We start from the raw sequence: 12,512 nt of genomic DNA on the forward strand, positions 1-12,512 counted from the left end.
AGTGCCCACCCCTGCCCTCCCTGACGGTTTACTCCTCCCACAACCCTGCTCCTCCCCACTCCACTCTTTCACACCACACCAGCAGGGGGAGGCAAACACTTTATTTTCAGCCACAGAACTGGCCCTCTCGGGGCCCAATCCCCAGAAGCCTAGGCTCCAGCCCTCCTCCTGACCACATGGGCCTTACAGCTGGCCTGGAAGGAGGGGCAAGAAGGCAGGAGATGCCTCTTGAGCTCTCGCCGGGCTCCCAATGCCACTCTGCACCCGGGGGATCTCCCAGAGGGAGAAGGCAGCCTTCAGGTGGGTGGGCAGCAGCCTGAGGAAGAGCCTTTCCCTCTCAGGTCCCTGTGTGGGGCTGGCTAGGTACCTTTAGGCATTGTGGGCAGGGTCCCTGACCGCAGGGGCTCCTAGCAGGCAGCAAACTTGCACTGGATGCGCTTGTACCGGAGCAGCTCCTGCTCACTGACTGAGGGCTGCAGCCGGGCGGCGGCGTGCAGCAGGTCCTCCATGGTGAGCAGCAGTGCTGAGCTCCCAGGCTCCAGCCCTAGAAGTGACAAGGGGGAGCTAAGGCCAGGGTCCCATTCCAACTGGGAACAGAGGCTGTGGTCTATGCCTAGGCAGGAAGAGCCCTGGGAAGGCATCTTCCTGCTCAGAATCCCCCAGGTGTCAATAGTCCTTCCTCTGAAATCTAGAACCAGGCTTGTCTCCCACTAGTTTTTTGGGGTCTTGCTACATTGCTCAGGCTGGCCTGAAACTCCTGGGCTCTAGCAATCCTCCTTAGGCTCCGGAGTAGCTGGGACTACAGGTACACCCGGCTCCCTACTAATTTTTTGGATGACCTCTGGGGCTGGCAAGTGGCTCACCTTCCTCCAGATCATGAACCCTGCGTTTGAGGGCAGCTGTCATGGCATCAGAGCAGAGAGAGTAGAGGTCTGCGCCTGTCAGCTGGGGCGGGCAGCAATCCAGCACGTTCACCAGGCTCACAGAGGGCTCTAGCTTGAATCTGTTTAGGGGTATGGGAAAGGAACGATTAGGGCTGGCATCACCACCCACCTCAAGAGCCATCGCTGACCAGCTCGTCCTGCATGTCGCACATATCCCCCAACCCTCCCAAGGCCCCAGCTCTGTGGGAGTCTTCCTCTGCCAAGGCATACTTGCGTGTGATGGCGCTCAGAACACGTAGCTGGGAGGCCCGGTCCTCGCTCGCCCCCACAAACACCAGCTTGTCAAATCTTTAGGGAGATGGGCAGGGATACGTGTCAGGGAGCCCAGCCAGGAGGGTGAAGGAAGCACAGGATGGGGGTGGAGGGACAACCCCAAATGGGCCTGGTGGAGGTGAGAGGTACAGGGAACCCACCTGCCAGGTCGCAGGAGGGCAGGGTCCAGGAGGTCTGGTCTGTTGGTGGCTCCGATCACAAAGACATCCTGAGTGCTGTGGAGCCCATCCAGCTCGGCCAGGAGCTGAGATACCACCCTGTAGAGGAGGAAGTGAGGGTGAGAGAGTCCTTGATCCACCCTCAGCCTTTGCGCCTGCCTGTGGTGCCTCTCCTTACTGGCCGTCTCAGCAGGGCCCGCTGCTCAGCTTGCCCTGTGCACCCCTCCAGGTAGGCCCCCATTCTCCTCCATGTTCCCTGCCCAACTTCATGGTCCCTTTTGGCTTCCATGTACTATCTCAGAACTGGAAGGGAAGGAACCTCCATCTTTGGGCTCTAGTCTGGAGAGTGCTGTGACCTGTGTCACATCCCTTCTAATCTGGACCCCAGACTCCACTCCCACTCAGACCCCCACCTGTCCATCACTCCTCCAGAGTCTCCACTTCGCCCCCGGCTTGGGGCCAAGGAGTCCAGTTCATCAAAGAAGATAATGCATGGCGCTGCAGCCCGGGCCCTGGCAAACACTGGAGAGAGAGAGGCCCACAGGAGAGGGAAGCTCAGGGGCATCTGAAGTCTGGGGAGAGGGGAGAGGGAAACGGGGGTCTGACAGTTTAGCACTGGCACTCCAGTACTAGATCCGGCTGGACAAGAACCTGACTTGTGGAAAGGAGGACTAGGAAGGACTGAGCAGCCTGGGGGTGGGGAGGGCACAGGGACCACTGGGGTTGCTCACTCACCTTCCCGAACATTCTCCTCACTTTGGCCCACGTACATGTTGATGAGCTCTGGCCCCTTCACGCTAAGTGAGATGACGTGGGAAGGTGAGACCCATCAGACACACACACACAGTCAACCTCTCGGGCAGCCCCTCCTGCTCCCCAGCCTGCTGCCGCCCCTGATCCACCCACCATCCCTTCCAGGGCCCCCAGGCCACCTGAGGAAGGTAAGGCTGCACTCCGTGGCTACTGCCTTGGCCAGGAGGGTCTTGCCAGTGCCAGGGGGCCCGTGGAGCAGAAGGCCCGAGCGTCTCAAGCCCAGGCTCAGCAGCTCAGGGTGCTCCAGAGGGAGCTGAATGGTCTCCAAAATCTCCTTCTTCACCTCCTGCAGCCCGCCCACATCATGCCAGGACACCGAGGGGATCTAGGAGATGGAAAGTGTGAGGTTGGCATACACTGGGGGAGGGAGCTCCTATCCCACCTCCAGGGACTTGGAGTGGCCACCTTGGGGGCTCCGATGGCCTGGGAGTGAGCTGTCTGCAGTTGCTCTAGCGCCTGCCCAAAGTCCTCAGCCAGGAGGGGAAAGCCAGCAGCACAGAGCTCCCCCTCATCCTCCTCGCTCAAGCTGCCCACCCAACTGCAAAGAGAAACACAGGGAGGCCTCTGGAGGACCTCGTGTGAGGCATCCTCCCCACCACGGTCCCACTCTCCCTTCCTCGCCGGCCAGCCATCCACACACGTGTCCTCTTGCGGCCTTTCCCCTCCTGTACTCAGCTCCCTTACCCTGAGTTCTTGATCCGGGTGCAGGCTGCCCGGCTACTGTGGGTCAGAAGGGCACAGAGATCCCCTACCACGAAGCCCTAGGGAATCAGGAAAGGACACATGAGCAGGCCACAGTAGTCAGGAACCCTTGGGGGACTGGTCCCCCAGCTGGAGCAGAAGCCCAGTGTTGACGCCTTGGGGGTTTCTACCCTCACTTGCAGGGCAGCAGGACTGAGTTCCTATGACAAAGGCCCTGTGATATCCCAGGGAGGCCTGATCTCTGATACTCACTGAGCACCGCCTCGCCAGCTGTGCCAGGTTCACCTCTTGGCCCAGGGGAAGGTGGGCAGTGAGGGCCCGCAGGACGCTGAGCCGCTGCCCCTCTGACAGCACGGGCACCTCTAGCTCGTGCGGAAATGCCGTCTGCATGTCAGCAGGCAGGTCCTGGGCCCGGCTTGTGGTGGCCACAACCATCAGGGGAGGGCAGCTGCAGACAGAGGAGTGGGCACTGAGGGCGGCGACGTGGCTGGTGGCTCCCGAGCACCGCGCTGTCCAGAGGGAGGTGAGAGGGCAGGGGAGGGGAGCGTGTGGGCATGGGATGGGGAGGTGAGCACCCACCCCAGTGCCTGCATGGGGGTCCCTGGGAATACCTCGAGAGGGGTCCTGTGTTTCCCCCTCACATGGGGCGCTCATCGAGGGCAGAGAGTGTGCTTTTATATTAACTGAGTGTTCTCCAAGAAATACTAGGCCACATCCCTCCTCCCAGACCCCGAGCTCAGGGCCGTCGAGAAGGCAGCCAGCTGGGTTGTGGGTGTCTGAGAAGCCACTGAGGGGGTGGGGAAGACAGGACTGCAAGGCTGAAGAGAGGTAGGAGGGCTGAGCCTTGCCCCTTGGCCCAGCCCGTATAAATACCTGCTGAGGGGGTCCTCGCTGAGGAGGAGGTGACGCAACGCGGCCACCACACGGGCATCCTCACCCAGCCCGTCACGGTCCCGACCCAGAAGGTCCACGGCCGTCAGCAACAGGACCGCAGGCCGGCAGCGGCGGGCCCGGGAGAAGGCGGCCTGCAGCTTTGTCTCCACGGCTGCGCTGCTGTCTGCACACAGGCTGGAGCAGGGCACCTGGGGAGGGGACCCAGTGAGCCTGTGAGCAAGGGGCAGGCATGATGGTGGGAGGAGAACGGGGCGGGGGGTGTCATCTTTTCCCTCGGAGGGCAGGGATAGCGGAAGAAGGTACACTGGCCAAGTCCCATCTCTCCTTTACCCTACCCCATTCCCCGGACTGTCCACCAAACTCTTCAAAGCCCCTCCTTGAAAGCACCTGTTAGTAGCTGAGCATCATGGGCACGAGTCTGACCCACTGGGGTGAAGTGTTAGGCCCCAGCAGTAGATGGAGAGGAAGGGGAGAGGCAGGATCTGAGCTGGGGAGGGGAAGTAGGTGGGGGTCTACTCTCCAGAGACCCTCACCTTCACTAAATGGAGCCCAAGGCGACCGCAGGCAGCGGCAACTACCGTGGTCTTCCCACTGCCCGGGGGGCCCCGTAGAAGGGTGCTGCTCGTCCCAGTCAGTAAGGCACCCCTGCAACCAGAGAACAGACACTTACCTCCTTCATTCTGACCAAACTTTACAGCAGCCGTCCCCAACCTTTTCAGCACCAGGGACCGGTTTCATGGAATGGGGGGGTGGGGATGGTGAGTGATAGGGAGCGGCTGTAAATATAGAGGAAGCTTCATCCCCTCTACCCACCTTTCACCTCCTGCCATGCGGCCCAGTCCTAACAGGCCACAGACCAGTACCGGTCCACGGCCTGGGGCTTGGGGACCACAGCTTCAGAGTGCCAAGTAACACAGGGACCCTTGGGTCTAGAAAGCAAACACCCTGTTTCTTTCTCCTTGAGCCCCCCGCTCCCTGCCCTCCTCTGCCAAGCTCAGGGCTGTCTCCACCTGGTGAGGCCACATCTCCCACACCACCTCCGATGCTCTGGCAGCGGCTAGGAGCATACCCTACAGCTAGAGACTAGTTCCCGTGTGTTATCACTGTGCCCTCAATAAAGCCTTGACTGTTACGTCTGGTCTGGATGGTGCTGAGCGGCGTTAGGGAGGGGTCTGTGTCTACACTGGGGCCACGGATATGCAGAGCTGTGTCCTGCAGGGCCAGGGTGGTGAAGCCCAGGATGATCAGTAGGCTCCCTGGGGGGAAGGGCCGTGTCAGAGACAGCTGCCCCTGCTAGAGATTCTTCCTGCAGAGCCGACCTTGGAGGATGGGGGCTATCTCAGGAAAGGAGCAGGGGAATTTGCTTACAGAAAGAGTGGCCTAATTGGACATACTGGTTTGAGGAAGGTCCTCCCAATCCCACTCTGGCCAGAGCATTAGGAACTACTCGCCTGGGATGTTCTGAGCAGGCTTTTCTCACAGCCCAGAGCTATGGCCTCACTCACCCTGGCTGGAGGCGGGGCTTCAGGACAGCACAGAGCTCAGTCACCAAGGCCTCCAAGCCCGGAGGAGACAAACTGTTCCAGACAGTGGAGTCTCCTGAAGGGAGCCTTGGAACAGGGCTCAGGGTCGAACCTACCTGTGAAAGGCAGGAGAAAGCTTTAGTTTCTAAAAATTGTTTCCATCCCCTTCACCAGCTCTACTCCCGCCTCTGGGACCTCACCATGTACAAGGACGTATGGGTGGTGTCGGCCAAGTAGGCGCTAGTTGGTCCACCTGGAGCTTCCCCAACTGTTTTCTTCACTTTAAAAAACATCTCCTGCCACCTGCAGGAAAGAGGCCCAATGAACCCCAGATCCAGAGTCCACACACCTCCCCCGCCCAAGGACAAGGTGGCTTTCCCAATCATAGAGGACAAATTCAAGAACAGCACAATGAGTGCCCTGAGACATGGTGGGGGCTAGGAAGGTAGGGGAAAGGGAACGTAGATGGTTTTTCCTATCTGCCTGACTGGATAGTACACGTTTTGAGAGCAGGAGCTATGCCTGTGTCTCCACATCCATGACAACCATCAGAGAGCTTTGGGGTGTTTCTCCAGGCCCGTGGCCTACCCACCCGCTCCAATGAGAGAGACCACTGCTGCACTAAGTGATGAACCATCTGATCATTTCCACTGGCTTCAGAATATAGTCTCTCCCTCAAATGCATACCCAATAATGATTCTCTATTCTGTCTGCATATTAGAACTATCTGTGAAACTTTAAAAAATTGGCTGGACGCGGTGGCTCAAGCCTGTAATCCCAGCACTTTGGGAGGCCGATGGGTGAGCATCATTTGAGCCAAGGAGTTCAAGACCAGCCTGAGCAATATAGCAAGACCCCATCTCTAAAATAGAAAAAAATAAACAAAAAAATAAAATTTCTCACATATGATATGATTCCATTCAGTAGATTAGTGGTTGCCAGGGGCTGGGGGAGGGAGGGAATAGGGAATGACTGCTAATGGGTACAGAATTTCTTTTTGGGTGATAAAAATTTTCTGGAATTAAACAGTGATATTGGTTGCACAACCTTATGAATATAATAAAACCACTGAATTGTATACTTTAACAGTGTGATTTTTTTTTTTTTTTTTTTTTTTGAGACAGAGTCTTGCTCTGTTGCCCAGGCTAGAGTACCATGGCATCAGCCCAGCTCACAGCAACCTCAAACTCCTGGGCTCAAGCGATCCTTCTGCCTCAGCCTCCCAAGTATTTGGGACAACAGGCATGTGCCACCATGCCCGGCTAATTTTTCTATACAGATTTTTAGTTGTCCAGATAATTTCTTTCTATTTTTAGAGACAGGGTCTCACTCTTGCTCAGGCTGGTCTCGAACTCCTGATCTCGAGTGATCCTCCCGCCTCGGCCTCCCAGAGTGCTAGGATTACAGGCGTGAGCCACTGCGCCTGGCTAACAGTGTGAATTTTATGTTAGGTGAATTATCTCTCAATTTTTAAAATTAACATTTTTTCTTCCTTTGTAGGGGGTAAAAAAAAGACTGCACAGGCTCCAGCCTCACCCTGATTCTGCTCCAATAGGTCTGAGGTGGGGCTTAGGCATCTCTATTTTTCAAAATCTCCCCCAGCAATTCTGATGCATAACCAGGCTGTGCCATTATTGGCCAGTGTCATAGTGAGTTAGGGTTATTCAACCTACTAACAGGGAAGAGGGCTGGTAGCAGGTAGCAGTCGCTAACCCAATTTTCCAGATAAGAAGTGATGAACTACTCCCTTCTTTAATTCTCAGGCAGCAAGCAATGATGGAGCCAGACTATAACCTGGGCCTCTTTCAGGTCCAATCAGGGTACAAAGTCCTTTGCTTACACTGTCCTGTAGTCACAAAGCTGCTCCCTCTGGCAGCAAAGAGAGATGGGAGTGCCTCAAGGTGGGGGGAAGCATACCAGGATAGTATTATGAAACTCTTGTAAGCATTACAGTTGGCAGTAACAGCGGTGAAAACTAGAACATAAGGAAAACTGTATCTTGCTGTAATTGATTATAAACAAGCAACATGTCGGTCTATAATGTAGACTCTCAATGGAGCTGGATATCTTGAGTCAGTGCATATGGCAAGCACTGGATGGGATGGGGAGCAGCACTGCGGGGGTTAGGAAGAGGCCACCTTCTTTGGTGGAGGGTGGTTGGACCACCTCAGTGAGTAAAGGGCCAGAGCTCTGGAACCTATCTGGACATTGCTGAGCAACACTGGGTTGTGTTCCAGAGAGCCAGATGGGCGACAGTGGAGCTGGCTCCCATGCAGCCTGGTTTTGGGAAGTGGACGGGGGAGAGGCTGAAGAGGCTATACCACCAACAGTGCAATTCCTTTCCAGGGATCACAGGAACCTCTGCAGGGCTTCCCAGGGCACCTAACGCACTCATCTCTATCTGTCCTTGGACCTACCTGCCCACCCACCCCAACCCTGCTTTCCTAGGGACTTGCTGAGGGGGAAGAACCACATGCTCAGCACCCAGGAGGAAAGCGGGTTTCTACAGGGTTGGGACAGCAGAGGTTCAGGAATAGAACTGGCTTGTTAGTCTGTCTCAGGAGGTCTCAATGCCTATTTTCCTTTGAAAGTACAAAGGGTGGGCATTCTGTAGTATTCCTATAGAAGGCTTGCTCATAGGCATTTGCCAAATTTGAGATGGGGGATGGAGGTGGGAAGTGACTGCTAAGTGCCAGCCTGGCCATTTTCCACTAGACCCCAGTTGTGGACTTAATGTGGGAAACCCCAAAGATGTGCCATGGAGCCTAAATGGGGTTATAAAGGGTACTACCCGGCCCTTGATCTGGGCACCACTGCCCTGACATTAGGGGGACTGAGCCCTGGCCAGAACCAAGCTCTGGATATTGACCAAGGATAAATCAGGCACTCCAGACAAGGCATCTCTCTCCTGGCAGAGGACCCAGGCTGGTGTGACCAGAGACCTTGAACATGAAGGCTCTTAAAGTTGGGTTAGTTCTTCCATCAGTTGTGTTCCCTTTCTAGTAAACCACTACAGGAAATCAGTCCAGAATAGAGGGACTGCCTGGGGTACAGGACAGTCCCTCCTCCATTCACATAAGGCCACAGCAGTCTCTTAATTCTTTGTCTCACCATTTTACATGGAACCTCTCTGGTCAGAGTCAACAGGAGGAGGAGAAAAGCTGGACTCCTTGTTTTGGGTTCTTGGCTCAGTTATGCTCTATTCCCCATTTTCTGTTGAGGACAGGAGAGAGAGTGGGCCTCTCAAGGACCGCAGCAATCCCTCCCTCCAGATTTCAGAGAGAGGGTCGAGAAGCAGCTTGTGCACACTTCACCAGTTAGAGCAGAAATCAGAGCCTGTGTATCTTTACATTGAGATATAGTTGGTATGAGTCCTGGCTCAAACAACACAGTGGCTGAGAATGGAAAGGAAGGAATTCCATCTTGGTCTAGGCCATTAAACTATTCTTATTGCTTTACTTTACTTTACTTAGGACCACTGACCAGTTGGAGGATGAACACCTCCCAAAGCCAGCAGGCAGTGGTTCTTTTTTTTTTTTTTTTTATTTTATTTGAGACAGTCTCGTTCTGTTGCCCAGGCTAGAGTGCCATGGCGTCAGCCTAGCTCACAGCAACCTCAAACTCCTGGGCTTAAGCAATCCTCCTGCCTCAGCCTCCCCAGTAGCTGGGACTACAGGCATGTGCCACCATGCCCGGCTCATTTTTCTATATATATTTTTAGCTGTCCATATGATTTCTTTCTATTTTTAGTAGAGATGGGGGTTTCGCTCTTGCTCAGGCTGGTCTCGAACTCCTAAGCTCAAACAATCCATCCGCCTTGGCCTCCCAGAGTGCTAGGATTACAGGTGTGAGCCACCGCACCCGGCCAGGCAGTGGTTCTTAATCTTTCTTCAGTTACACACCTGCTTGGGAACCTGAAGAAGGGATGGACCTTCTTTCCAGAAAAATGTACATGCAAACAACAAAATATTCTTAAGCACAAAATTATTACATACAACATGGGGGGAGGGGATTGCAGAATTCCTGCACCCAGGTTACCAATCCCAGCTGTAGGACAGAAGGCAGCTGCATACCTGGGCAGTTTCTCTGGACTTCCTTCCAGGATCTCTACTTGCCCAACTGTTGGCACACACAGAACGTCCCCTTCCTGGACTACCCTGCAACACAGCAGTGGCCCTGGTCAGCTCACAATGGGAGTCATCCGCATGTGCCTGACATCTCCCCCCTACCCACCTCCAACATGCAGACTACTCCTTAGGAGTCTACTGCCCACCAGAGATCCCAAGCAATTCTCCAGGGAACAAGTCAGACTTAGGATGAGCTGGGGGAAATGGTAGAGAGACTAGCAAGGAGGATCAGAGACCAGTGAGGGGCAGAGTGAGATCCTGGTTCTTTTGGAGGCCTTTTTAATCAAATAGGTTTCTGTTTGGAGTGTCCAAATTCACCACAGCATTTCGATTTCTCTTCTGTGGTCTGCCTGACACACTGAGAGGCCTACCTACAATTTGCCTAAAATGTGGCTTCTTTTAACCAGAACCTCTGGGGTACCTGGATCTAAGGCATGGGACAGGAGAGCGATGAGGGTGAGACGCCATTCTCTTTAAAGGGGTAGGTAGCTAACCTGGGTGTCTGAAAGTGCCGGTAAAGAACATGGTCATAATTTCCATTAGTGCTGTAGTGGGGAGAGGACACAATTTCAATGTGTAACTCTCTGGCAAACGGAGGCCCAGGCAGCAATGAGCAGCTTCCTTTGTCTTCGGGGGCAATGGAGCCTTCCAAGTACCTCTATTAGAGAAACAATCACCACTTTATAACCTTTTCCTAAGGAGGCAGGCTCTTCCCTGCCTTGTCTCTTAGCAGCCAATATAACTACTTTCATCCTCTACCCTCCCATAATCATAAAGCTTGGGGGAGGCAGGGCCTGAGGTAGCAAAGTGGAATACTTCTATCTTCCCTAGAAAACAAACTTCTCCCTCTAATGAGCAGCAGGAAGAGATGTCACCTCCCTTCCTGACTCTGTCTTCAAAAAGTTCCCCAGTAAAGATAATCTTTCTATGATACCTTTAACTTGGCCCAGAGCCAGTGAAATGGTAAAGACATTCATTCCCACAAGTCCTTTGAATGACACCAGGCATCCCCTGAGATTAATATTAAGTGGACATTAGTGGGGACAATCTGAAATCAGTCTGTGGGAAAAAGACATTATTTCACTGAAGTTGAAAGGGTTCTTGACATCCCATAGTGTTAATTGGCTACTCCAGCACTCCCCAATAGTATCTTCTACAATGATGGAAATAGTCTACATCTACATGTGGCTACTGATGGAATTCCTTAAGTGACAACCTGTAGTCACTTAAAATGTGACTAAAGTGGCTGGGCACTGTGACTCATACCTGTAATCCCAGCACTTTAGGAGGCACACTTGAGGCCAGGAGTTTTGAGACCACCCTGGGCAATATAGCAAGATCCCATCTCTACAAAATTTTTTTACAAATTAGCCAGGTGTGGTGGTGTGTACCTGTGGTCCTACCTACCTGGGAGGCTGAGCCAAAAAAATAAACAAAAAATTTGGCTTAAGCAACTGAATAACTGAATTTTTTACTTTATTTAAAGTGGCTAGTGGATTACATATGGACAGCACCACCCTAGACCATATATCTAAGTGCTTAGTTAAACATTATACTGTATTTGTCCCCCAAACACAACTGTCTTCTTGAAGTAAAGGCAGAAAACAAAAACTTCTCTTGGATGTATTTAATAAAATATTAAAATTAAACACCAGGCTGCAAAGATGATAAAGAGCCCTTTCTTTCAACTTACAATATATAATTGAGGATTAGACAGATCACATAATCGTAACCAGACCAAATAAGATGCTATAAATCAAATGCTATAAGAGAAAGAAGTCATGTTAAATTTGTGGTGGTGAGGCTATGAAAGGCTTTGTGAGGAAGGTGTCATATCTTTAGATGGGCATTGAGGGAAAGGATAGACATTGAGGGTGGGGAACCTGTGGCCTTGGGGCTGCAGGTTCCCCACCCCTTGATCTGGTAATTTGACTGAATCTCACCTTTCATCTGAACAGATGAAAGCTCATGCACCACTACACTACGGAGGCTTATGACATTTTGATTATAGAGGATGAATAAGGCTAAGAGACATTAAGTGAAAAGTCGAAGATTGTATGGAGTAAGGGACCTAAATTCTACAGCTCTCGTTTTCCAATTCAGTTAAGACAGAGAAGAGGGCACAAGGAAGAGGAAGCACTTTTGACCTCAGTCCTGTCTCCTACCTGAATTCTGAGCTCTCCCACTTCCAGGGGGTCGCAGCCGAGATTAAAAGCCAGAGTGGCAGGCACAAGCGCCAGTCCGTCAGCGAGGGGCTCTCCCAGCTGACCAGAGCCAGGTCCCAGCCTTTGCGAGAGGTCCCAGCGAGGTTCTAGGACCTGCACTGTGACCAAGTGCGGCTGGGAAGTGTCGGATGGCTCTCCAGCCCGGGCCACCCACACCCATTCTCCCTGGAAAAGGCCGAGGCCACGGAGACAACTCCGGCTCACTCCCAGCGAATCTCCAGTCCCTCCCAGAACTCCTTGGAGTCGCCGGACTTTGCCAGAAACCGCAAAGGAGGACACCACGGGTGGGGCTGGGGGCTGGCTGCGGTCCGCAGTCTCGGAGCACTGTCTGACTCGCCCGCGGAGCTCAGTCACAGCCAGCCGAGTCCCTGGGCCCAGCAGCCCTTGCAACGCCGGCCGCGTCTCCAGGACCCGCGGTCCGGGCACTGGCAGGGTTTCTCCGCGCCTCACCAGCAGCTGTCCGACTCGTGGTCCGAGCCCGGGCCCCGGCGAGGTGCCAAGCAGCGCCCAGCCCAGCGCCGGGGGCCGCCGCACGGGCCGCGCCCGCACCCGCGCCCCGGAACCCAATGCCAGGAGCCGCAGCAGCGTGCGGCTAACCAGCAGCTCCGGGGGCCCGGGACCTTGCTCTTCGGTCCCCGCGCCCGGCCCCTCCACGGCCGCCACTAGCAGCGCTGGCCCTGCCGGGCTCTCCCCTGCAGGCCGCAGGGCCAGCACCAGGCCCAGCCCCGCCGCCGGCCATGGGCCCCCAGGCGGCAGCAGCACGGCCAATGGGGGTGTCTCGGTCGGAAAGGGCTCTAGGAGACGCAAGACAGCCAGCGCCATAGTGACAGGAGATCAACGAGAAAGGTGAAGG

At 54.3% G+C, this 12,512-nt stretch overlaps 1 protein-coding gene across 3 annotated transcripts; it reads right to left on the reverse strand.

Annotated features, from left to right (window-relative positions):
• Positions 1-30: 30 nt before the first annotated feature.
• PEX6 (peroxisomal biogenesis factor 6) lies at positions 31-12,512 on the reverse strand. 3 transcript variants are annotated; one of them, XM_069487963.1, is made up of 17 exons: positions 11,864-12,512; positions 9,929-10,092; positions 9,381-9,464; positions 5,508-5,610; positions 5,290-5,423; positions 4,318-4,429; positions 3,764-3,972; positions 3,143-3,338; positions 2,873-2,949; positions 2,594-2,726; positions 2,308-2,513; positions 2,111-2,172; positions 1,789-1,897; positions 1,358-1,474; positions 1,155-1,232; positions 864-1,003; positions 31-544 (listed from the first exon to the last, which is right to left on the reverse strand). In XM_069487963.1, exons 1-17 carry the CDS (start codon positions 12,479-12,481, stop codon positions 408-410), a joined length of 2,679 nt encoding a protein of 892 aa, XP_069344064.1. In that variant the 5' UTR covers positions 12,482-12,512; the 3' UTR covers positions 31-407. The 3 variants fall into 3 exon arrangements, with proteins under 3 accessions (XP_069344064.1, XP_069344063.1, XP_069344065.1); XM_069487962.1 differs by having other exon boundaries at positions 11,600-12,512; XM_069487964.1 differs by lacking the exons at positions 9,929-10,092; positions 11,864-12,512 and adding an exon at positions 11,600-11,642.

This window comes from Eulemur rufifrons, chromosome 15 (genome assembly GCF_041146395.1).
Source record: "Eulemur rufifrons isolate Redbay chromosome 15, OSU_ERuf_1, whole genome shotgun sequence".
Classification (NCBI taxonomy): Eukaryota; Metazoa; Chordata; class Mammalia; order Primates; family Lemuridae; genus Eulemur; species Eulemur rufifrons.

Excerpts from the sequence above, each read along its gene's own strand:
- PEX6 (XM_069487962.1), bottom strand. The coding sequence starts at position 12,481 with ATGGCGCTGGCTGTCTTGCGTCTCCTAGAGCCCTTTCCGACCGAGACA. Across the intron at positions 2,514-2,593 it reads AGGCCATCGGAGCCCCCAAG|ATCCCCTCGGTGTCCTGGCA; the intron begins GTGGCCACTCCA and ends TCCATCTCCTAG. Across the intron at positions 1,475-1,788 it reads TCTGGAGGAGTGATGGACAG|GGTGGTATCTCAGCTCCTGG; the intron begins GTGGGGGTCTGA and ends CCTCCTCTACAG.